The sequence below is a fragment of the Hibiscus syriacus genome, unplaced genomic scaffold, assembly GCF_006381635.1.
Source record: "Hibiscus syriacus cultivar Baekdansim isolate YM2019G1 unplaced genomic scaffold, ASM638163v2 tig00110387_pilon, whole genome shotgun sequence".
Lineage (NCBI taxonomy): Eukaryota > Viridiplantae > Streptophyta > Magnoliopsida > Malvales > Malvaceae > Hibiscus > Hibiscus syriacus.
This window is the reverse complement of record NW_024062717.1, coordinates 4376823-4404812: the sequence shown is the minus strand read 5'-3', so window position 1 is coordinate 4404812 and position 27990 is coordinate 4376823. Positions and strand designations below refer to the sequence as shown.

Below are 27990 nucleotides of genomic sequence, written 5' to 3'. Positions count from 1 at the left end.
TCTGCAGCAGTGCTCGAACCTAATTCATAAATTACTGAGTTAATATCGAAGCAAGATTTTAATCTCGGTATTCATAAGGTTCACGAGTCATATGAGTAACCATTGGCTCATGGGGTCGGATTGATCGAGAAGAGTTGGGTCGAGCTATTGAACGATCGGGAGAGTCTCGTGTACCTTCAAATAACAATATAAAATCAATCTCTAACCTTAATTTAATTATTCGTAAATAAACACTTAGGTACATATGCATGCTCGAGTTTGACGGTCATTTCAGAGGATTTTGAGTTCGAATTTGGCAAAACAAACTTTGGATTCAGACTCATGACGTCGAAAAACATAAAATATGACTTTTTGCAAAATTTGACTTTTTGGTCAAAGTTGATAGTCAACTTTGGTCAAAGTCAACGGTCAGGTCAACGGTCAATCAAAATCAATGGGTTGACTCTGTCCAAGTTGACTCAGCGAGTTTACTCAGCTTGGATCAGTTCGATTTGACTGGACCGGTTCTAGAAGGCTCCTAGACCGACGAAAGAATCCCACGTGCACTATCGGTGCATGGCAGTGCATGCGATGGTGACAGACATCGATTTGAACGATCGGACTCTCCCCGATCAACTATAAACTTAAATTTAACCACAATCAACCTAATTTCGCAAAAATACTCACCAAAACTCATCGAAAATCATTCAAAACTTATCCTGACGACAAACAATGAAAAACAAGGATAACATAGAGACCCACCAGTTGGGTTTTGAACGCACGACGTCAGAGAAGCCAACGGATGTGGCGGTGAGACTTAGGGGTTGCATGAACAGTGGTAAACAAGGAAAAATTGAACGTAATTTGGGGGTTTTTTTGAATAAGCTTCTTCAGATTTTTTCATGCCGATCGATGATGATTCACGGTGCGATGGGGCTTGGGTTTTGTTCTCCTGTCGACGGTGAACACAATAGTGGTGTTAACGGGCTAAAAGGTGGCAGGGCATCAATATATTCGAGAGGCGACGTGAGGCTAGGTTTGGGATTTTGAGGCAAATTGGGGAATTGATTTGGGGATTTTTTGGGTATATATGACCCGACTTTAAACGTATAATATATATATTTAATAAAAATATCACCAATAGTACCCTAACATAAATGACTAGGGCATGGGACCTTCCTGGCATGCATCCACCAACTCCTTATTTTATTAGTATTATTATTATCTCATTATCGACATAAAATGGGAAAATTTGAGACTAAGTCCCTGAACTTCTTGCATCTTTATAAAACAACTTGTAAGTTCTAAAAACTTGCACTTTGGCCCCTAATTTCATTAAATTAATTCATTTAAAATTTTAATTTATTAATTTATTATTATTTAGGGTTGTTACAGTGATCCTTACTTAATTGTCTAAGCCTAGCATGTGTTTAATACATCTATTTATATTACATTATGGTTCTTATCATGCCAGATGACATTGATTCTTTCTTTTCTTTTAGGATAATGTACATAAAATATATATGATAGGTATATTACATGCTTTATTTAGAGAATTTTAAATAGTTATTGATGCATGATTACACGTTTCTTTCTTTTATTCTATTCTATTATTCGTGTGTTAAGTATGGTGAATATGTCACATGATTAAATAGTATTAAATATATGTTTTTATGCATGCCTTTAAATATCCTTTAATTCGATCTAAGCTCATCCTTTAATTAAATTGTATGATACTCTCACAATAACTAAACCCGATTTAGTTCAAATAATTGGATTAAAGGTAATATTATTTTATTTTAGGGTTGTCGTGAGATAATTGTCTTAACGTATAAGAAAGTCACTTCCGATAATTTTAAAATAAAAGTGTATCATATTAAGTAAAAACCATAAAAATTGACTACACTTAAAATTTGGGAATGAAAAAAATGTTCGTTTTTTTAAACTCGTCGAAAAAAATATCGTTTAAACTTACAAAAGGCCAGGCCTTGACATCTTTAAATAATCGAACATTTTTCTTCTTTCTAAAATGATTGATAATTTTTTTATTTAAATTTTTCTACTTTATTTTATCACCATTCATGCATTCAAATTAATAATGAATTTTTTAATCGGGTGATAATATTCCTTTATTTCAATTGGAGTAAGAACTAACTGCTTTAAGACATAAGAGGTATTTTCTTCTGGATATGAAATAATTAAATATTATCGTTTTTCATCCTAAAATTCATAACATTATTTAAAGGGATCTTAAATCGAATTAAATTTGAATTTGTAAGTTTCATTGCAAAGACAATTAAGTAATCGACTAGGTACTAATTTAGGGCGCTATGAGGGTGGTAATCCTTCCCCATGCGTAATCGACTCCCAAACTAAGCTTTTGGAATGTAGACCTAAAAACATTCTTTTAATAAAATCAAAATTAATCTTTTATTAAAATGATAATCGTTTTAGGTGTCCAATCACACCCTAATTAAATATTGGTGACAACTCTTTGAACTTTTTTTAATTTTAAAAAGAAACACCCAAATTAATTGAGACGGGATTTTTATTAAATCACACTTTAAAATAAACTTTTAAAACGGAAATCGTTTCGACATTTATATTTGATAATGATTAAACATAAAAACTATAATGTGATAATGAGAAATGTCGAGCCATATACATAAAATTGGGCTACGAGCGAAAGAACAATTGCACGAGTGGATATGTTTAATCATAAAATAGGTGGCATTTTGCGTATCTACGTGTAATGATATATATATGAAAGGTATGACGTAAACATTAGATCAAACATCATTTTATAACTTTTAATAATCGATAAACTTAATAAAATAAAATTCTATGAAAAAAATTATTTGTGTACTTTATCCTTTTATAAAAGGAAACATAACTACACAATAATAATTATTAATAATTGGCTTAATAAAAAAAATTGCCTAAGCTATATCTTTTTCTCATTTAAGAGCATAAAGAATTTTTATCAATCCAGATGTCTAACATTACAAATATTATCATTTTAAATACCTCAACCATAACAGTTGTTAAAAATGTTCGTTAGGTAACACGTGTTGCACTTATATTTTTTTAAAATTCTATTTATTAAAAATAAAAATATTATTAAAAAAATATTTTTTTAAAAGTACTCCCCAACTTCAACCCCGCCCTCCCCTTCCCTGTAAATGAACTGAACATTCAGCGAACCGTTCATAAATCGTGCGGCGGGAAGTTCGTTTATATTCGTTTATTTATTAAATGAACGAACATGAACAAGATTTTACGTTCGTTTAATTAAATGAACGAACATGAACAAAGGGTTTGTTCGTTCATTTACGTTCGTGAACGTTCGATTATATGTTCGTTTATGTTCTTTCATTTATGTTCGCTCATTTATGTTTGAACAGAGAGCAAGTTGAATATGTTACGAAGATTATTGAAGTTGTTTGGATTTCAAGAAGATTGTTTTGTTGAACAAATTAACTTTATACTTTATTATGTTCATATAGTTTATTTATGATTTATGTATGTTTTTGTCGTATTCGAAAAAATTAACTCTAAAGTTGCAGGTTATATTAATGAATTTTAAGTTGTTATTTTTGTTGTTTACTTTTTTTACATTCGTTTGTTGTGTTCGAATAAGTTTTTTGTGCGTGTTTGTGTTGTTCGTTTATGTTCGTTTATTGTGTTCGTTTATGTTCGTTCGTGTTCGTTCGTTCGTATTCGTTTATGTTCGTTTATTTATTAAATGAACAAGCTATATTCCTTAATGAACGAACATGAACAATTTTTTTTGTTTGTTTATGCTCGTGTTCGTTTATGTTCGTTTATTTATTAAATGAATGAACATGAACATTCCTCCGTTCGTGTACGTTCGGTTCATTTACAGGCCTACCCCTTTCTCCCCTTCCCTCTAGGCAACACATGCAAATCCCTTCCCCCTTTCCCTTTCTCTGGTCGACCTCCACTTAGTTTCAACCATAAGGAATACTGGGATTAAATTTCAACAAAATTTCTCACCCATTAAATTTAGGATTAAGGATTTAGAATTTTAGTATGATTACAAAGGAGATGGTCGGCCAGTTGGTGGCCGACACGATTGAAAATAGGAATTGAAATTAGAGATGTTAAGGTTTTAGGGTATTTTTATAATTTAAAGAAACTTAGGTTTTTTATAATTTTAGTTTTTTTAAAATAATTTTTTAAAATTTTATAAATGGGACACGTGATATTTAACAGTATTTTCTTAATGACGGTTATGGATCAATCACTCAAAACAATAAACATTTACAACGTTAGACACCAGGATTGACAAAAAAAATTAATCACCCAAATAATTTTTTTTGTATAATTTAAGCATTTTTTATCAAGCCATAATATTTTAAAAATTCAACATGTGATGTCTTCATTGTTATCTTCTAAAAATATAAACGTACATTTTGTACAAAAAGATATGGCGTGGCGAGGTGCTTAGAAACAGACCCCAAAAGAACTCGTAACTTTGATATTGATAGAGCTTCCCAAAGCTGTTATTTATGTACATTTGTGATAACTCGTTGGCGTTTATGTTGTTTTGTTGCTGTTCTTTGTTCCTACCTCTCTCTTCAAATGCTTTGTTTCGTTACAGTGATTGCCACTATCTTTACAGTTATTCTATTATACTCTTGACTCTGTTTTAAGTCTGTTTTCCAAAGTAGCTTGGTCAAGTGAATAAACAGTGACCGGTTAAAAGTAGACTGATTTATATATCATTTAACCGGAAATATTATCAAGTGCAATAACATATTAGTCAGCGCTTATATAATGTAATAGGTAGAAATTATATAATAAAATAGAAATTTAACCGGAAATATTATTAAGTACAATAACATATTAGGTAGCGCTTATATAATGTAATAGGTAGCGCTTATATTGACATATTTTCTAACTAAATCGGTATTTATATTGGTAACATTGCAAATTTACCTATTACATTATAATTATCGGTTTGAGTTTTTGGGATCGATACAATTTTATATGTATCGACATTTTATGCATGCACCTCGTTGGGCATTCATTCTGGAAAAAAATATCAACACAAACTTAAAAAGTGTCGATACATTATGTAGAACTATTTTCTCATAAAACCGATATATTTCTACCGAGTTCATTGTAAATTTACCTATTATATTGTAATTACCGGTTTGATGTTTTGGGATCAATACTTTTAATAAATGTATCGACACTTTATGCATGCAACTCGTTTGACATTCATTCTGGAAAATATCGACACAAATTTAAAAAGTGTCGATACATTATGTTGACCTATTCTCTCATAAAATCGGTATATTTATATCGGTTACATTGTAAATTTACCTATTACAATATAATTATCGTTTCGATGTTTTTGGGATCGATACTTTTAATAAATGTATCAACACTTTATGCATGTACCTTGTTTGGGCATTAATTTTGGACAATAAGTATCGACACAAATTCCACAAGTGTCGATACATTATGTTGACCTGTTTTTAATTAAATGTTATATTTATATCGGTTACATTGTTAATTTACCTATTACATTATAATTATTGGTTTCGATGTTTTTGGGGTCGATACTTTTAGAAAATATATCGACACATATGTTTACCTATTCTCTCATTAAACCGATATATTTTACATATTACTTTATAATAATTGGCTTCGATGTTTTGAGGATCGATACTTACAATAAATGTATCGACACAGTTTTGGAAATTTTATGTTTGAGAAACATACTGGACAAAATGTTAGAAACAAATCTTTGTGTTTACGAATTTTGTCATTAAAAAGTCTATTTTTACCACTTACATTGTAAATTTACCTATTACTTTAAAGTTATTGAATTTTGTAGTTATTGTACATATCTAAATATGTCCTGCGAATTTCATGTTGTACCCACCCTTCAACTACCACTATCAATACCACATCCTATTGAAAGCACGACTGAAACATATTGTTCAATGAACCTTTACTTACATCTCCATCAACTCCTGTTGGGACCACTGAACTTGCACAACAAAATTTTTCCCATGGATCATACTGATGCAGACAATGTTAAACCAAGGAATGCCATGAAGTACATAATGTTGATGAATCTGACAGATTGGTTGGTCAACTCTTATCTTCACGTGATCAAGCTTGGTACTTTTACAAGGGATTCGCACAGGAACATGGGTTTAGTGCACGTCGGGGAACAACATGGCTTAACATGGAAGGGAATGTGAAGACATAAGAATTTTATTGTTCCAAAAAAGGGTTTCGAGTATCAAAAGTCAATATTGTTGATCGTCAACGTGCTCATACGCCAGTTACAAGAACAGAATGCAAGGCTAGAGTCATAGTTACAGCAACAAATACAAACGATCATTGGGTTATAAGTATGTCTTATCAGAAACATAATCATGTATTGTCCACACCTGCTATGACACCATTTATGTGTTCTGTAAGTAAGGCTGATATCGATGAGGTAACAGTATTGAAAGAGGTCGATATTGGTACGTCACAAGTAATGAACTATTTAACGCAGTAGGCAGGGGGCTATCATAATGTTGGATTTACACATACCTCTACAATGCACTTCAAAAAGGTAAAGCAAAGGAAATCGTTGATGGGGATGTGAATGCATTTATTGTTTACTTTGATTATAAGAAACATAATAATCCTGGGTTTTTTATGACATACTCGATAGATGAATCAGGGGCATTGCATAATTTTATTTGGTCGGATTCTACATCGAGATCAGATTACACATGCTTCGGTGATGTAATTGCGTTCGACACAACGTACAAAGATAATTTATATGGTAGACCAATTATGCCTATTGTCGGTGTCAATCATCACCATAACACAATTGTATTTGCTACTGCCATAATCGCTGACGAGACGTCCCAATCTTTCGAGTGGGTGCTACAGAATTTTTTAGAAGCCATGATGAATAAATCGCATATTTCAGTTGTCACCGATGGGGATAGGGCAATGCAGAGGGCTATCAAATCTGTTATCCCTTATGCTAAGCACAGATTATGTTATTGGCATCTTTCTCGCAATTCACAAGCTAACATTGGTGACCGAAAATTTACAGCAGCATTCTCAAAATGCATGGCTTCCTAGTGGATAACCGACGAATTTGATATTCAATGGAGTTCAGTTGTTTTAGAATTCAACGTCGAAAAGTATCCATGGGTGAATTAGAAGGGAAATAATTTGCACTCATGGGCACAAGCATATCTAACCGGTCATTTCTTTGCCAATATTCGCTCAACACAAATGTGTGAGTCTATGAATGCTTCACTCGCGATTGCACTGAAACACAAGAAGACATATTTAGATGTTATTCGTGAAATTGAAGATGGAATTAGTAGAATGTGTATAAACAAGTTGAAAGTGGATTACTTAAGTTCCCAGACGAAGCCCTTCCAAATCATAAAACTGGTTGACCTTGAAAGCCATGATGCTGAGATTTATAAGCACGAATCTTTTCATGCGTTCCAAGAAGAACTTCAATGGGAGACATTGTACCGGATTCAGGAAGAGATTCAGTCCTTATCAGATGAATGTCAAAATTATATTTTGACAAAGTATAAAGAAAAAATAGGACATTTGAAATTAGTTTTGATTCTCGTACAGAAACCCTAAATTACTCATACAAAAAAATTAAGACCGTCAGACTTCCATATCGCCATCAACTTCACGTTTTGAAGTATTTGCATTACACATATTTGCCCGGGTCTTTGATTCAAAGTAGGTGGACTAAGGATGCGAAGGCTTCTGCACCCAGTTTTGTTGACTTCAATGTGCTTCTAGAAGTAATGCAAATGGCAAGGTTCACTGCTCTACGTGCAACGACAAGTAGGTTATGCTACATTGCATCAAAGACAGACGCGTCTTTCAAAACCACAAGAGATGAGATGAAAAGACTAACAGAAGAATTTGAAAACTCGTTTGGTTTGAATGATTCAGTCAACCGGAGCAGTGTAGTAAACAACGTTCGCGACCCTCAACGAAAGCAACGCAAGTGAAAAGAAGTACCAAAGAACAAGGTCGAGAAGAAAATTAGGCGATGTGGGTTCTGCAATGGTGAGGGACATAACAAATTAACATGTCCTCAAGTCAATCTCAGTTTTAAAACAAGCACACATCCTACATCAACTGATTTTATCGAAGACGGAATGAAATGGCCATTCAGTCCCGCACATGATGACAATTATGTTAGTGACATTTGGAATAATGCAGATCGTAAGTATCAACATTCCATCCGCATCATCACATATATGCCAAACAATATGTAGAATAGAGTCTCCCGTAAATCATGGCCGGAATCAATTCTGTAACTGGGATTATCCATGTTAATCATATATTGACTGCATCGCCAATAAAACCTGGGGGTCCAAGTGGTAAGCTAGGAATTGGTAAGGCAAGCTTTCTTTGAGGGGTTTAGAGACTGAATCTCTCCAACGTAAGGAGTGCATGATTGAACATTACATATAATAGTTGTATTCAGTTGTTGAAGAATTGTTCTTAATTTTATATAAGGATAGTTGTAGTGATATACGTTCACGTTTCAGGACCAATTAGTTAGATGCATGCAGTACCCTATATCCTCGAGGTAGATCACAAGAAATATGGCACTTAAAGATTTACCAAGAGCGGTAGCTTTTACTCTGAATGAAGACCGATCCTAGAATCAACTTTGTAATTATGCCTATCATACTGAAGAGAACTTGCTGAATTATAGGATTTGCACACAACTGCAAGTATTTTAAACCCTAAACCCAACTACTCTACTAAAATTATGTAACAGAGATCTCAGGATTTCCCATAAAATGCTTGCAGTTGTGTGCAAATCCTATTATTCAGTAGGTTCTCTTCAGCAGTATAGGCATAATTGCAAACTTGATTCTAGGTTCGGTCTTCATGCAGAGCAAAAGCTACCGCTCTTGGTAAATCTTTAAGTGGCAGATTTCTTGTGCTCTGCCTCGAGGATATAGGGTATTACATGCATCTAACTAATTGGTCTCCAAACGTAAACGGATATCATTACAACTATCCTTATATAAAATTAAGAACAATTCTTCAACAATTGAATACAACTATTATATGTAATGTTCAATCATGAACTCCTTACATTTGAGGGATTCAGTCCCTAAACCCTCAAAGATAGCTTGCCTTACCAATTCATAGCTTACCATTTGGACCCTGCAAGGGGGTTTTATTGGCTATGTAATCAACATGATTTTGAGCTTCCTTTATCCTTTGGCATTCAGTCAGACTGTAGAGATTTGAAATTTGTAATCAATTAAAAGTTATTAAATACTTTAATCCAATTACCATTTCAAGAACAATTACATGAATACATTGATACTTACTGGTCGCTTTCGATTTTCTTCAATGTTGATACGTTGGGGCTCCATTTGAAGGTCATCATCTTCGTTAACAAAGATTGAACTTTCAACCTATAACCATTCGAAAACAACAAACTTTAAAACCTAGCCCCTATTTCTGAAAACTAGCATTCTAAAAAATTAGGGTTTTGACAACACACTTATCGAACACATCAAGGAAAAAAATGTCCAATCTGGAAATCAATCAAAACCTAATTTGAATACCACAATATCGATAAATTTACATTAAGATCTGATTGTGCCTGTTATGAATGTTGGTATTCGTCGGAGTGGAAGAGTTCTCTTCTGCCTTTAGGGTTTTTTTATTTGGGCTTTGTATCGACGGTGTAAAAGCGTCGATAACATATAAATAATGAAGAAAAAAAACACGTGTAATTTAAAAAAATATCGATACAAATTTAAAAAGTGACGATACATTATGTTGACATATTTTCTAATTATATCGGTATTTTTCTACCGGTTACATTGTAAATTTACCTATTATATTATAATTATGGGTTTTGATGTCTTTGGGATCAATAAATTTAATAAATGCATTGACACTTTATGCATGCACCTCGTTTGGCTTTCATTCTGGACAAAAAGTAGCGACACAAATTTAAAAAGTGTCGATACATTATGTAGACCTATTTTCTCATAAAACCGGTATATTTCTACCGGTTATATTGTAAAGTTACATATTACATTATAATTATGGGTTTGGATATTTTTGGGATCGATACAATTTTAAATGTATCGACACTTTATGCGTGCACCTAGTTTATCATTCATTCTAGACAAAAAGTATCGACACAAAATTAAAAGTGTTGATACATTATGTAGACCTATTTTCTCATAAAACCGGTGTGTTTATACCAGTTATACTGTAAAGTTACATATTACATTATAATTATGGGTTTCGATGTTTTTGGGATCAATAAAATTTTAAATGTATCGACACTTTATGCGTGCACCTAGTTTGTCATTCATTCTGGATAAAAAGTATCGACACAAAATTAAAAAGTGTTGATACATTATGTAGACCTTTTTTCTCATAAAATCGGTGTGTTTATACCAGTTATATTGTAAAGTTACATATTACATTATAATTATGAGTTTTGATTTTTGGGGATCGATACAATTTTAAATGTATAGACACTTTATGCATACACCTAGTTTGTCATTCATTCTAGACAAAAAGCATCAACAAAAAATTAAAAAGTGTCGATACATTATGTTGACCTATTTTCTCATAAAATCGGTGTATTTATATTGGTTACATTGTAAAGTTACACATTACATTATAATTATGGGTTTCGATGTTTTTGGGATCGATACAATTTTATATGTATTGACACTTTATGCGTTCACCTCGTTTGGCTTTCATTCTGGACAAAAAGTATCGACACAAATTTTAAAAGTGTCGATACATTATGTTGACCTATTTTCTAATTAATCGGTATATTTCTACCGGTTGCATTGTAAAGTTACATATTACATTATAATTATCGGTTTTGATGTTTTTGGGATCGATACAATTTTAAATGCATCAATACTTTATGCGTGCACCTCGTTGGGCATTCATTCTGGACAAAAAGTATCGACACAAATTTATAAAGTGTTGATACATTATGTAGACTTATTTTCTTATAAAACTATTATATATCTACCTGTTACATTGTAAATTTACCTATTAAATTATAATTATCGGTTTCGATGTTTTTGGGATCGATACTTTTAATAAATGTATCGACACATTTATTTGCCTATTATCTCATTAAACCGGTATATTTTACCTATTACTGTATAATAATCAGTTTTGATGTTTTGAAGATCGCTACTTTTAATAAATGTATCGACACTTTGTTGGAAACTTTATGTGTCGATACATTTTCTAAGTTACCGATACTTTATAGGCGAAATTAGAGAAACCGATTGTGTCAATTTTCAATATGTTATATTTAATCGATTGTTTAAATTTTTACTGTTTTCTCAAATTTTAACCGATTTAGAAATTCTAAGTATGGAAACTTCGTTGTGGAGATTATAGAAAACGATTCTTTAATAATATGTTTCGATATATTTGCACGCATATATAAAATACATTAATAACTAGTATTGATATTTCAACAATCCTCAAATGTCTCAGTATACAAAGAAGCAAATATGGATATAAAAGCCAGACCAATCAACAAACAACGATTCGGAGATCAAATGTCGTTATATATTCGGTGCAATCAACATAAATGAAACGCGAGGGAAATCCCGACCATCATAATTTTGAGTAACAAGCAGGAAGACTGGATATACGAAGAATGTCTTCCGAATATTATCCATTTTATCCAGCTCATGAAGATAGGATAACCGTAAACTGAAACTGTCTGAGAGAAACATAGTTGATGTAGAAGTAGCTGCATATTTAAAATCTCAAAGGTGATCCATTTGGTTCTCAAACATTTAAAGCATCAAAAGTATTTCAGACTTATGATTTGGGTGGTACACGGGTAATGCAACAAAATGCATCCAAAAATTCTCAAGAATGAAACGCTAGATCTTTTAATAATAATGTTAAATAATGGATGATACACACGTAAAGCATAAGTACCGGTACAATTAACAATGTAAACGGATAAAAGTTCTCCGGTATAATGAAAATAGTCATAAATGACAAGTTGAGACGCTTGTTATGTATGCCTACTATCATTGCACCGGTAGAATTTTACCGTTTACATTGTTAATTTAGCAAAGTATCGATAGTTTATACACGTGTACCCTTCAATTATTTTTGTTATTATTACAAGTTGTAGCCCTCAATTATCGGGATTTTAAGTTGCCATTTGTTGTATTTCCCATATACCACCCAGATCATACGTCCGAAATATTTCTGATGCTTTAACTGTTTGAGAACCAAATGCATTACCGTTGAGATTTTAAATCTGCAACTGCTTCTACATCAAGTGTGTTTGGCTAAGACTGTTTTGGTTTAGGGTTAATCTATCTCAATGAGCTGGCTGAAATGGATAGTATCCAAAAGGCATTATTCAGATATCCAATCTTCCTGCTTGATAACCAAAAATTACGATGGTCAGGATTTCCCTCGCGTTTAAAGTTGGAAAAAAACAATGGAAATTAGGAATAATCAATGATAACATGCATATTATCTAAGTTAATAAGTTTTGAAAAAGGTAAGTTGTTACCTTAGAAATGGAATTTGATCCAACCTCACGATGCTTCCATTAAGTAAGTTGTTGTTTGGATGAAACAAAAGATCGGGCTAATATTTATAGTGGAGCCTAAATTTATATTGAAATTCAAACTCAAATTGAAATTTAAATTCACCATTTAGTTAAATGTGAAATGAACATGAAATGCAATGTTAAATTGAAGATGAAAATTGCATAATTGATTTATATTGTTCAAGTAATATGCGTTATGAACCATCAAGCAGGTAAAAGACAATATTGATTCAGTTCAAAGCTAAGTTGTGAGTTGATGGGGTTGTCACACTTGTCACATAGGAGTAAAGTATTCACATGGAAGAGATAGATAAATTGTTTTGTTATGTTGTGGAATATTAAAAGACACAGTTACTGTGTTATATGTTTTACTATTTTTGAATCGAATAAAAATATACACACAATATAATCAAACCAAAACATACATACACAACAAATTTATACATAACAATGTTCAAATAATGTACCCACAACGAAATTAATCCGATGAAAAAGGGTTATTTCTAACGAAGTCCGGAACATTAGGCGCTTTCAACAAATTTTCCAAATACTCTCCTATGTTACCGCCTTTTTCTGAGGACATATATAAATAATTTCAATTATCAAACTAATCAGGTGAAAATTTACAAACAATAAACTAAATCGCATAAGAAAGAATAATTTTGTGCCATACCTAGAGCATTGTCGTCCGAATAGGAAGCAACGTCGAAGGGATGTGGACATATATAATTGTTTTTCTATATAAAAACATAAATTGTTAATCCATCAACGTATGAACACCTGTTTAACTGGAAAAATATGGCATAAATGTAACTTACCGGATTATAAATCATTTTTCGCGATGAATCATCGACCAACAGTGTATTTAGGGCGTTAAAATCAGGATACTCGTTCCAAACATCATTGAGATCTTTACAGTAGGTAACATTATCTTCTTTTTTGCACTTTCCTTGATCTTGTTTACAAACAATCGAACATAAATATGTAGGAATCATAGACAAATAAAAGTCGACAAAGTGTAATGACATTCATCTTACCCAAATGAATAGAAACTGGTCAGGCAACAAAGGTAGTTTCTCAAGTACATGGTCGATGTTATGCCTGAGATTGTAATCAAGTTTGAATGTTAACATTTAATTGTATATTAACGATTTTGGCTATAGTAATTCAATTGCTCAACAGTTCTAACCTCATCTTGGAAGACCAAATGGCAATAACAAAATTATGTACACAAAAATGCATAAATTCATATACTCCTATTCTGAGGATAACATATACAACAAGAAGAAAATGAGATTAAAGTTGTACGCTTATATATTAAAATAATAGATACAAATGAACAGAATTAAAACCTTTTAGATATCTTGGGATGTAGGTAATTACACCATTGACATAAAAAATTACAAGTTTTCTTACAGGCGACGTTGCAAACACGATATACTTGTTTGGATCATCATCATCATAATCTTTATCTTCATCTTCATCGTCATCTTCATTGAGTTCTTGGTTGTCCATATCTGTTAAAAAAATAAAATACATTTTACAATGTGTAAATGTTTAGAAACATAAATAATTAATTACCTAACTCGTTTGATGTCGTTGACGTAATTCGTCACACAAGTTGGAGAGTTCATCACGTAATGATGCAATATCGTCTCGCATTCCGCTCACAAGGGAATCAATATGCTCCCGAAAATTGACCATGTATTTCATCACTGTCTTAATTGTGACATCATCTCCACCTGGAGCGTCTGGAGCTTGTGGAGTTTATTCCATCATTGCGTCTCCCATTGGTTGGTCGTCTTTATGGCCAATGGGGTCTATTTCCTCCCTCTCTTGATCTAATCCGACATCCTTGACACGCTTCCAACCGATATTTTCAACAAAATCATATCCTGCTATGGTAATAAATAACTTGTCAATCTTTCGAGTTAATCGAACAGGGGAGTCAAGCGAAAAATCAACTTCTTTCTTATTCAACATATGGGTGATGAGACATCCATGTGGTAGTGAAGTTGAAATTGATTCTCCATTTGTGACCATATATACAATTGTATTAAATATCAATTTAGCAATGTTTGGAGCCGTTTTGGATCTATACTTTACTATCCACCAATAATCGATGTCTCGAATCGTTGAATATTTCCCCCAGTAGGCTGAATAAACCAAGTGAGCATTTTGTGAAACACTCTCGACTCTACATCTAGGTGAATTGGGCTATTTCTAGCAACCCGTTGTATTATAGTATCTAAAGCATTTTCATCTAAATCTCCTTTATTCTCGACACCTATACCCTCCGCAATAGTATCCGGAGATATATATATATTCTTCCCCATGACATGGGTATTAATTCCTATTATATTAGTATTATTAGGCTCACGCTGGAAGGAAGCATTGTTGTAGAAGACTCTAACTAGGTTGGGGTAATATTTTGGTTTTACACCAAGGAATTCAAGCCAACCCCAAGATATAAATGTGGATTTAAAACAAAAATCATATTTATCATCGAACAAGAAACCCTGATCAATGACACGTTCGGGATGAATCTTCCTTACTTTGAAACTCCTCTGACATCTTTCTTTCTCCTCATCGGATCTAAAGTTCAGAGTTTCGAACAACCTGATTTGCTCTGAAGAAGCGATTGGTTGAGAAGGAGGTTGTGGTTGAGAAGAGCTTGGTTGAGAAGATCTTTTAGAAAGACTGCGGCCTCTGACGCTGACGTTTTTGAGCCATTTTGGGTGTGGATGATGTTACATTGGAACACAAACACATTAAGGAAAAAAAAGAGTCCAATATGGAAATCAATCAAACCCTAATTTATGGTAAAATGTCGATAAATTTACCTGAATATCTGATCATAACTGTTATGAACGCTGGTATTCGTCAGAGTCGAAGAATTCTCTTCTACCTTTAGGTTTAGGGTATTTCGATTTGGAGTTTGTATCGATTCTAATTTTAACATATCAATAATGAAGGAAAAAACAAGCGTAATTTAAAAAAAGTATCGACAGAAACTTAAAAAGTGTCGATGCATTATGTTGACATGTTTTCTAATTAACCCAGTATATTTATACTAGTTACATTGGAAAATTACCTATTACATTATAATTATGGGTTTCGATGTTTTTGGGATCGATAAATTATTAAATGTATCGACACTTTATGCGTGCAGCTAGTCTATCATTCATTTCTGGACAACAAGTATCGACACAAATTTTAAAAGTGTCGATACATTATGTTGACATGTTTTCTAACTAAACCGGTATATTTTTACCGGTTACATTACAAAATTACCTATTACATTATAATTATGGGTTTCGATGTTTTTGGGATCGATACAATTTTAAATGTATAGACACTTTATGCGTGCACCTAGTTTGACATTCATTCTGGAAAAAATGTATCAACACAAATTTAAAAAGTGTCGATACATTATGTTGACCTGTTTTCTAATTAAACCGATATATTTATATCGGTTATATTTCAAAATTACCTATTACATTATAATTATGAGTTTCGATTTTTTGGGATCGATACTTTTTATAAATGTATCGACACTTTATGTGTGCACCTCGTTTGGGTATTCATTCTGGACAAAAAGTTTCGACACAAATTTCAAAAGTGTCGATACATTATATAGACTTATTCTCTCATAAAACCGGTGTATTTATACCGGTTACATTGTAAAGTTACATATTACATTATAATTATGGGTTTCGATATTTTTGGAATCGATACAATTTTAAATGTATCGACACTTTATAAGTGCACCTAGTTTGGCATTTATTCTGGACAAAATGTATCAACACAAATTTAAGTGTCGATACATTATGTTGACCTGATTTCTAATTAAACCGATATATTTATACCGGTTACATTGCAAAATTACCTATTACATTATAATTATGGGTTTCGATGTTTTTGGGATCAATACTTTTTATAAATGTATCGACACTTTATGCGTGCATCTCGTTTGGGCATTCATTCTGGACAAAAAGTATCGACACAAATTTCAAAAGTGTCAATACATTATGTAGACCTATTCTCTCATTAAACAAGTATATTTTACCTATTACTTTATAATAATCGGTTTCGATGTTTTGAGGATCGATACTTACAATAAATGTATCGACACTTTATGCGTGCATTTCGTTTGACATTCATTCTAGACAAAAAGTATCGACACAATTTATAAAAATATTGATACATTATGTTGACCTATTTTCTCATAAAACTGATATATTTTTATCGGTTACATTGTAAACTTACCTATTACTTTATACTGTGTCGATACTTATGATAGATGTATCGATACCTCAAATTTGGGAACCATAGTGGACAAAAATGTTGGAAACTTTGTGTTTACTAATTTTATCATTAAAAAAAGTCTATTTTTACCACTTACATTGTAAATCTACCTATTACTTTAAAGTAATGAATGTTGAATTTTGTAGCTATTGTACATACCTAAATGTAATAAACATGTACAACAACCTATTGCTATCTTTTCTCATCTCATACATAATTACTACTATTATGTATAAGAAACATGTAGAACACCCTACTGCTAACTTTTCTCATCTCACACATAATTACATTCAGATACAACAATCTATTGCTAACTTTTCTCATCTCATACATAATTACATCAACATGTATAAGAAACATGTACAACAACCTATTGTTAACTTTTATCATCTCATACATAATTACATCAACATTTATAAGAAACATGTACAACAATCTATTGCTAACTTTTCTCATCTCATACATAATTACATCAACATGTATAAGAAACATGTACAACAACCTATTGTTAATTTTTCTCACCTCAAACATAATTACATTCAGATACAAAATTATAAATTGAATACAAAATTTCCCTTACATTGACATCATCGCGCCCTTTTGTTAATGTGTGTGATAGAAGGTTGTGTGATATTCTCTCTTAGTTTATTTTGATCGTGGCTTATGAGATAGTTTAATTCGTATACGATCCCATTCTCTAACAACCTATATTCAAATTGTCAGTACTTTAAGTATTGTAAACCTCAGCATTCAATCTATGACTTTTAACAATTGAACCGCAAACTATTTTTCCATTCACTTACAAAATCACTAGTTGCCCCTCTAGACCGATCAATTTCATCCGCATAATCACGTAAATGTTGCAATCATATTTGTTACAAAATTTGAATACCACACATGTCAATTATGAAACCTGCATAAATTGCGCTTTCTATTTATGATAACATCTCATACCCATTCAATTGATCATTCATCTTATCCTGCACAAATTTTATTTGTTTCAATGGGACCTTTAGACGACCACATGCTTCAAAAAAAATGTGTTCCTTATTATACCTATCTAATATTGTCATATGCATTAAAGAATATCAAGTTATGATCCAAACAAATTATGCATTATAATTTACATAATTTTGTTTCATACATACCAATCTCTTAGCATCCTTCACTCTCTCTTTGGCCGCTGGAGATGAAAATAAACTATCATATAGCATTGCAACACGTTCTACCATATCCAACACCAACAGATACCAATGAGAGATGTGGTAGTTTATTGTGATCAGGGTCTGCAATAAATTTCACACCCAATTTGACAAAATTCAACATTATATATCCTAAAACATTATTTGCAATTCGTATGGTGTCTTACCTTGTCACATTCGGTGAATTTGACATAGTTATCCAATATCGACCCCCAAAAGCTCGCAATACCATCAACAGTTGATTTGTCATCCAACGTCTGTTGCTGCATTTACACGATAATCATTATTAATTTACCGTCTATAACACTACTTTTCAATATTTATTATTTTAACTCACCACTAAGTGGTATGGAAGGTACCCAATCTTCCCGCATAACTTTTTCGAGTTGTAAAATAATGTCCAGCCGACCAAATCAATAACCTAACAAAACTAATTACACAATCAAAACATATTCACTAGATTTTAATATTTTTTACTTTCTAATTACCGCACCACCAACCCATTCCATAGGCTTCAATGTTTCAACATCGTTTACAGTAGCGTATTGATTTCCCATTGCGATTACAACATGTCTGTATGAAACATGAGGATTAATATTTTGTCATGAAATATTTAAATATCACTCACAAAGCAATATGTTGCACTTACGACGAAGCTAACTCACTATTCCATAAATAATCACACATTGCACCTTCTAAACCACCAATTCCGCTTGGAATTTCTGCTTTTCCAACTTACAATTTTGCATACAAATTTTTCTCACAACAACATCATAAAAATCAAATTAAGTTTCCTTTTATTCAACTTACCTTCTTCTTCTTCTTCTTCATTGGTGTAGGACATTCTGAATCCAAATCTGTATCTATAACACTCTCCAGTGTATAAATCACATCCACACCCTTCCTCCTCACGTCCTTCATCTTTTCTTCTTCATATTTTTTCAATTTATCATATTTTTGCTCTACATAACTCTTCATCTCTTTTATTTCACCTTCATCCAAGTTTTTCTCAACCACCCCCTTCACCCCCGTAAGCTCACTCATCAATTCCACAACTTCCTTGACCACTCCATCAATTTTTCCACCCGTCACCATCTTAAGTTCACCCCTCAACTTCTTTCACCACTATATCTATTTTTCTTCCCACTTCCCCCTTAAGCCTCTCAAGTGTCTCTTCGACTCTTGATTGTCTTTGCAGAATATCAAAAAGGAATTTTTTAACATCCGCTAATTCAGACATCAAAATGTCAAATTTACTATGTTTTCCCTCACCGTCATCCCCCCTACAACCATCTCTTCTTCCTTCTCCTCTGCCTCCATTGCCTCCTCCACCTTCTTGCTAATAACCTTCAAAATTAAATTACAATATTAAGACATTGATTATATTTTTAATATTATTTAATTACATTTATTACCCTTTCTTGCTTCCTCGGTCTATCCAACTTCAACTTCGTCATCACTCTAACCACCTCTTCCTTCCCTCATGCACGGATACGTGCCACTCCGATTTTTTCATATGCCAGCACACTATTAAGGTCCGACCAAAAATCAAACAGTGCAACCTACATTTATAATTAAATTTATCATTTTATATAATAAATATACTATCATTTTATATATAAAACAAAAACGTTCTTCAACTCATTTACCTCTAAGATTGCTATGCACTCTTTGAGGTATCTTTGAGATCCCTTTTGAAAGCTGATTATTGATTCAATCAATCTCGAAAGGACATATTCAGCCCAATTGAATTCACCTCTCAAGCCTTCATCGCAAATCAGCTTCATATTGTCCTTTCTCGTTGATGTATCACATGTTGGACAAAGAAAGATCCCGGTAAGGTACAATAGAACTCGGGCCTTCAAGAAATCCCCCTCGTAAGATCCACTTTTGATTTCCTCTTCAAGTTTAGTATATGTCACCTTGTGCTTCAAATCATATTTAGAGGCAAGCGATTTCCAAGTCTTATTCTTACCGACTTCTACAACACTTTTGCTTTTATTTGAAACCCACAATACGGCTGCAACACATGTGACCCCTAGAGGAAATGAATAATCACCATACATTACTGGACATCAAATTGCTCCATCAAGGATCGACACAATTTCCTCTGAATTGGTCGATCCCTCACTCCTATCAAGGATCCAAACCCCATTTCTTTCAGCACATTCAATTGCTCATTCTCCTTAAGGTGTTCAATTAATGAATTCACTCTTTTTAAGCTGCACCTTGTCGACACTTCCTATATTTTTTAACAATATATAATGTTATTGTTCTTATTTATCTTGTATCAAAGTATTTACAAGTTTAATGAATACATTCTTTTCATGTGCTTTCCTCCAAGCTTTATATTCTTGTCTATCTATCCTTGACTGTATGATGTAAGGTTCCTTCTCAGCATCACTCATCGACTTCTATTTCTCTAACACATCATATCACACTTAAAATTAAGCGTAAACGTTTCTTAATCAATACATTAACGCTAAATAATACTCAATATCAATTTCATTTTACATACCGAACCGATGTGATTGCCAACTTCCTTCATCCTTTGGCATTCGGTCATACTGTCAACATTTAAAATTTGTTTTCAATTTAAAGTTCTTAAATACTTTAATCCAATTACCATTTCAACAATAATAACAAAAATACATTGATACTTACTAGAAGTACATATATCCACCCTTTGGTTGCTTTCGACTCTCGGCCTCAATTCCAAAGTCATCTTTGCCACCAATAATTTCAAGATCTGTTGACTTCATTTTTCCTTCATATATCAGTTTACGCAAATCAAAATCAAATGCAACCTACACTTTATTCAATATGCAAATATCGATAACTACTATTGCAGTGAAATGGGTTCCTTCAAAAGAATTTAAATGACCACTACTATAAGTATCGGCACATTTATACAACCTACAATATCATTTTCTACCTATAATATTATATACATATATCCATATTTATTTTCTATCTATAATATTATATAATCGATCCCAAATCCTTCTTGGCTTCGATTCAAAATCCCCAAACCAAACCCAATAACCCTAATCCTTATTTTCTTCAAACGAATGGGAACACTCAATACTCCAAGTATCGGCACATTTATACAACCTAAAATATCATTTTCTACCTATAATATTTAATAAAAGTATCGATATTTATCATCTACCTAAAATATCACTTTCTACCTGTAATCGGTCTCAAATGCTTCTTTACTTCCAAAACCTCAAACAACACATAATACCCCTATTTCCGATTACTGTAATAATAGAAAACTAGAGTTTCGACAAAGTACTTTTCGATTCGACTGCAGCAACAAACAAACAAACTTTGCTTTGAAAACGCATTCTAAAATGTAGCAACAATTACGCTTCGATTTCTCAAAAACTCGGCCATGTTCTATCTATTTTCAGAGGAAATTTAGCTATGCCCTTTATATTTTAACCTGATATGTTATTAATATTTAATCGATACAACTACCAAAGTGTCAATACTTTTATGTAAGGTGTCGATACTTTCGATATGATATTTACCTATTTCTTTAAAAAGTATCGATAATATTTTATGCGTACTTATTAAAGTATCGACACTTTCAACATATCCGGTAGCGCTTTACCGGTTTTGTCATTTCGAGACCGGTTTTGTCATATTTTTACCTGTTATATTGTTATAGATCGATGTATTTTTATAAAGTATCGACACTTTATAGGCGCTATTATTGCTTCTCTTTTAAATTCCAAAAGTGTCGATACTTAAATTAAAGTATCGACACTTTCAAGATATTAGGTAACACTTTACCGGTTTTGTCATTTCGAGACCGGTTTTGTCATATTTTTACCTATTATATTGTTATGGATCGATATATTTTTATAAAATATCGATACTTTATAGGCGCTATTATTACTTCTCTTTTAAATTCCAAAAATGTCTATATTTATATTAAAGTATCGACATTTTCAACATATTAGGTAACGCTTTACCGGTTTTGTCATTTCTAGACCGGTTTTGTCATATTTTTACTTGTTATATTTTTATGGATCGATACATTTTTATAAAGTATTGACACTTTATAGGCGCTATTACTGCTTCTCTTTTAAATTCCATAAGTGTCGATATTTATTTCAATGGAATCGATACTTTAAACATATTAGGTAGCGCTTTACAGGTTTTTTCATAATGAAACCGGTTTGATCATATTTTTACCTGTTATACTGTTATGGATCGATATATATTTTTGTATCGATACATACCGACAAGCTAAGTTTGCCGGTTGCCAAATTTTTTAATATTTCTTCATGATTTCCACCTACAACATTATTATTACTCAACATATCCGGTAACGCTAAATCGAATTTATTAAATATATTTTAATATATCTGATAACGTCATATATTAGTCGTATATTAGTCTACCTTTCCTAAGACAAATCCTTAAGCGGCTCAACAAACGAGGTTATAAAGCTCGTTTTCCTTTCATGGCTTCTTTTTCTCTTTGGTTTCTGTATTTAACTTATTTGTCCTCCTATACTATCTTTCCATCATTTCAACAGAGTGATGTATCGCTTATATTATTTCCTGCTGTAAATTCATTCACTGAAACCATTCTATTGTTCTGTTATAAAAGTATCCAACTATTTAAAAAGCTTTATATATATATCTTGGCTTATTTACTTCTCTGTTCAGTTCTTAATGCTCTTTTGGTCTCATTGGCTTTCCTTTTGTTCTATTGATCAAAATGGTTTGTAGTTGCCACAGTTTCATATTTTGCCTGAGACCATGCGACTTTTCCCTTCTTTTTCTCTTGATTTTAAGCATGTCTCAACTGAGAAACAAAGCCAAAGGTAACAAATTCATTAAATTTTGCCAAGTTTTTAAGTTATGGGTTTTAATTCAATTTTCTTGTTTCCTATCTTGTTTTTGCAGGTAGATCAAATACAATGAATTTTGGACAGGCAGTGAATGAAGAGAAGGCGTGATTGAGAGCGCAGATAGGTTCAAGGCCGCCATGGTGTGAGAGAAGATGTAGCTCATGCAAGCGCTGCGAAGTCATTCAAGTGCCTACAAATCCTCAAGTCCGGAAAGGGAGCAAGTCTTCTTCTTCAACGTTAATATCTGTCTCTAATGTTGCTGCCTATGAAAGAGGAGATGGAAACTCCAACTACAAGCCCATGAGTTGGAAATGCAAATGTGGAAACTTCATCTTCAACCCTTAAAATACTGTTTTCTTTTTTCCATATCATAACACATATTTTATGTTCTTGAATACCCATTTTCGAACCAGACAGTATTGGTCGATTGTAATTTATTGAGTATCTGAAAGTGCTTCTATACTATCTTATGCTTTCAATTCTATGGCAGAATCCAGTTGTTTTTGGTTACTTTGCAGTATTTTCTTGGCGTGTAAGGAAACACCTAATAACAAATCCTTTTTCCCTTGAAACTTAAATTATCACAAAGGATAAGTGTCTGAGCACAAATCAAGTAAAAGGAGGAGCAGTTTGGGAAGCAGAAGAAAGGCGTTTGATCCATTTGAAGTAAAATCCACAAGAAAATGTACTAGGAAACATTGGATAACTGTTTTTATGTCAGAGGAAATAGAAAGATAGGGAATCGATCACATTGGATATGCAAGTACAGCCTTTGTTTAGTCATGTCTACGAGGATAAATTTGTATAATCATCTCAATAACAACCATCAAACTCAACTGCCGACGATTCTATTCGTATTCGAAGAGCTATATTAGCAGGAAACTTATCTTTATTTGAGTCTTTGTCCATATCTTCTATAACCCACTTGGGCAAAGGAATACAGGAAACAAAAGTAAAAGAAAAAAACATTTTTTCCTTTCAAAATAAAGCTCCATGACTACAATAATAACATTTAATTCATTCTGATCTAATGAAGTTTGTTCTATGTATTCATTCCTAAGAGTATGTTCTGATTCATGAACTTTCTTGGTATAGTAACGTGTAAGTTATCAGTCAAATTACGTGTTCCAATCCTAAATAAATAAACATTCTTAAAACAATTATAATTTTTAATTAAAATATAATTTAATAATATTTCTATTAAAATTTAAACTGAATAGTAATAAAGGAAAAATTATAGATAGATTATTATATTTTTCATATTTATTTAATAAGAACAATTAAATTAATGATATACATCGATATATTACATTAGTGATGTGTTTCGATATACGACGTGTATTCTAGAATTTTCCTTGTTATATATATTATCTCAATAAAATTTGAATCTTTAATTTATATTGAAATAAATTATTAAATCAATTTAGTGATCTTAATGATAAAAAAAATAATGTTGTTCTCCTTAAAAGATTTAGATATATTTATTTTATCTATATCTATTTTTAAAATAAATAATATATTTACAATCATTTAAATTATTATAATAAAATTATTAATTTTGATTTAATAGAGAAAAACCGACTAAAAGTGTTTTAAATAAAAAAATGTTTAAGCATGGTAGAGATATGGACATTTAAAATTGCTCTTGTTGGGAGTTTTGATTTGTCTAAAACAGTCTTTTTAAGGAGCACGCCATTATATATGTGGTGTTAAGCCTGTGTTTCTCCATTGCCAGATCCGATCTCATTTTGCACCGACACGCAAAGTTTCTAGTCCTTCAAGTCAAAGCCTTTTTCATATCCTTTTCTTCTTGTTAGATTTCCTGGAAACTCAACCGTTCCCGGAGTTCCCTAAAAGAAAGTAAAGTGTCCTCTGTTTGTTAGTTTGGGATCTTTCGGATTCTGGGTAAGTCTCCATCAAAGCTTTCTCATTTTGATTTTCAAGTCTTAAAAATGGGTTTGCTTTGAAATGCAAGTTATTGCATTGTTTCAGATTATATTTGCACTTTGATCCTGCATTTTCTCTCTTTTCCACTACTACCATTTGGACAAAGTTGCTGTTTTTTGTTCTTTATTCATGGAATTTTCGAGCTGCAACTTCTTTATCGTTATCCCTTCATGGCATGCATTCTGAACTTGTTTTGTGTGATTTTTGACCTTGATAAATAGAAGAGAGTTGGATTTATCATCTTGATTAAATCTCTTAAATAAGTATTGGATTCTGGTGTCGTTAATTCAATGATCTTTGCTTAATTTTCTCTTTGTATCGGATTAGTGTACTGTAATTGTTATTATACGAATATTGTGGTATTACTAAGTTGAATTATACGAATATGTCGGATTATAAATCTGTTGAAGAACTCCAATGTTTCTGGTGTTTTCCGGTAGGTTAATTGGAAAGGAAGTTCGTCATGTTCCGTGATTCGCCTAGTAGGAACTCGAGATCGAAAGGGTTGAAGGTAAAGCATGCTCTTCAAATATGTGTTCTTGTAGGTATCTGCATCTGGTTGCTTTACCAAGTTAAGCACTCTGGTGAGAAGAAAGCAGCCTATGAGACATCGGGGAATGAAGTCGTTAAGTTGGGGAGAAAGGACTTTCCTCGATCGGAAGGAATAACTGTTAAGGATGCACGGAACAAGGAGGAAGAGGAGGAAGAGGAGGAAGAGGAGGAAGAGAGCAAGAATGGAGAAGAAGATAACAAGCCTGAGGTAACTGAAGATGAAGGGAAAGAGAGTGGGGATGTCGATGCAGTGAACGAAGGTGATAAAGAGAAACCTGAGGAGGAAACTGACCGCAGAGAGGATTCATTAGGTGGAGGGAAGGAAGAGGAGAGTGAAGAGAGCAAAGAAAATGGAAATAGTGGGAGCAAAGAGGACACTGAAAACAAAGGGAATGAGGAGGCACATGAAGAGAAAGAGACGGAAAAGAGTGAAGGTGAGATAGAGAATTCAAGTGCCTCGGATGACCAGGTTCGGGATGGAGTTGACCAGAACAATGAAGAAGCAAGGGAAGAACATTACAAGGCGGATGACGCTTCCAGTGAAGTAGTCCATGATGCCCAAAATGTAGCAGTTGAGAACGAGACGAGTGGTTTGGAAAATTCCAATGTGTCAGAGCAGTTGGAAAACAAAGATAAGAAAGATCAGGACGAAACAAATAGCAGTGAAGCAGCCGATGTCCATCATGATGAAACAACCGAGAACAAAAGAGAAGATTCACAAACTGATACAGCTACGGAATCAAATGAGAATCAGACAGATGCAACACATGGAACAACTGAGAATGAAAATGATATAGTTCAGCAATCTGAGAAATCGGATTCAAGTGGCAGTGGTGAGCAATTAGACTCAAATGCAACTCCAACTTCAACTGAGAACGAGGATGGAACAAATGGAGACTCCACAAGCTCTGAATCAAATGGACAGACTGAAAACTCCAATGCACGGACTGGATCAGACGGCAATCCAAATGCTTTTCAGAGTGAAGAATCAAACAACAATTCTGGAGAGGGGACACAAGAAAATGTTCTGTCGCTAAACACAAATGAGAATTCAAATGCTAGCGAGAATAAAGACAGTGAAACATCCTCGAACACTGATGATAATGCTGGTGCAGGTCAGAATGGGAACGATAGTGGCATTACAAACAATGATGGGAATGCAAATGGGAATGGCAGCAGCACCAACAATCAGAGCAATGCCACAGACAAAGCAGCTGCAGATGTTACTCAAAAGAACAACAATTTGAATGAAAATGAACATTCTGCTCAGAGCAACACCGAAAGCAATGAAAACGCAGGCCAGAACGAGAACAATGCCACTCAGAGCAACACGGACAACAATGAAAATGCAACTGCATATGTTACTCAAAAGGACAACAATTCGAATGAAAATGCTGCTCAGAGCAACACCGAAAACAATGAAAATGCAGGTCAGAACGAGAACAAGACCACTCAGAGTAACACCGACAGCAATGACAATGCAGGTCAAAACGAGAACAAGGCCAATCAGAGCAACACTGACGGCAGTGACAATGCAGGTCAAAACGAGAACAAGGCCATTCAGAGCAACACCGACAGCAATGACAATGCAGGTCAAAACGAGAACAAGTTCACTCAAAGCAACACTTACAACAATGACAATGCAGGTCAAAACGAGAACAAGGTCACTCAAAGCAACAGTGGCAACAATGAAAATGCAGGTCAGAACGAGAACAATGCTGCTCAGAGTGGTACCAACAACGAAAATGCAAGTCAGAATGAGAATAATGCTTCTCAGAGCTACAACGACGACAAGAACAACAAAAATGAAAATGCAAGTCAAAATGAGAACGATGCCACCCAGAGCCATACCAACAGCAATGAAAACTCAAATCAGAGTGAGAACAACAACGCCGTTCAGAGCTTCAACGACAGCAATGGAAATTCTAACTACGATACAAATACAGAGCAAAACAAATCAGTGGATTCTTCAAATTCATCGGATCCGTCATCAAATACAAATGGAAACACTGATGCAAGCCAGAACAATCCCAATGGCTCGTCCAATGCTTCAATGACTCAAGAAGTGAAAGAAGCTCAAACAGGTTTGGGAACTCAGCCAGATACCACGACTGAGGGAAATAACAGTGGGAATGCAGCTGCAGAATGAAATAGTAATGATTTGTCGTTCACTATATGAGTCTTTACGGTCACTAAATTTTTGTTTTCTTTTTCCTGAGATGGGATTGAGACATTGTATGTTCTTAGCTACTTGTGTTTTATTGTGATATTAGTGTTGAAATTTGTACTTGTAGATTTCTAGTTATAATAATTGAAAAGCTCCAAGTTTTCATAAGCCTGTACATATACTGCTTTAATTTGTGTTCTATCCGGCAAATACGAAAGTCGTAGGTTAGATTCAAGTTTTTATGCAAACGGGTGTAAGGTGGCGTTTACACCATCAAATTGACACAGAACCGCCAGATTTTTTTTTTTGCCCGAATCCATGAATTTGCAGC

The 27990-nt window shown here is 33.2% G+C and overlaps 1 protein-coding gene, 1 long non-coding RNA gene and 1 pseudogene across 11 annotated transcripts; 2 read left to right on the top strand and 1 right to left on the bottom strand.

Annotated features, from left to right (window-relative positions):
- On the bottom strand, positions 1 to 26951 carry LOC120122446. Its single transcript, XR_005516082.1, has 3 exons — positions 26813 to 26951; positions 8741 to 8744; positions 1 to 12 (listed from the first exon to the last, which is right to left on the bottom strand). It is a non-coding gene; the product is annotated as an uncharacterized LOC120122446 (long non-coding RNA).
- Positions 22795 to 23426, top strand: LOC120122445 (annotated as a pseudogene).
- On the top strand, positions 24697 to 27784 carry LOC120122444 (uncharacterized protein DDB_G0290685-like). Of its 10 annotated transcripts, none has more exons than XM_039141583.1 (4): positions 24697 to 24898; positions 25381 to 26692; positions 26816 to 26922; positions 27193 to 27784. In XM_039141583.1, exons 2-4 carry the CDS (start codon positions 25404 to 25406, stop codon positions 27639 to 27641), a joined length of 1845 nt encoding a protein of 614 aa, XP_038997514.1. In that variant the 5' UTR covers positions 24697 to 24898; positions 25381 to 25403; the 3' UTR covers positions 27642 to 27784. The 10 variants fall into 10 exon arrangements, with proteins under 10 accessions (XP_038997514.1, XP_038997512.1, XP_038997510.1 ...); XM_039141581.1 differs by having other exon boundaries at positions 25381 to 26805; positions 26884 to 26922; positions 27193 to 27783; XM_039141579.1 differs by having other exon boundaries at positions 24698 to 24898; positions 26816 to 26933; positions 27060 to 27783.
- Positions 27785 to 27990: the final 206 nt, after the last annotated feature.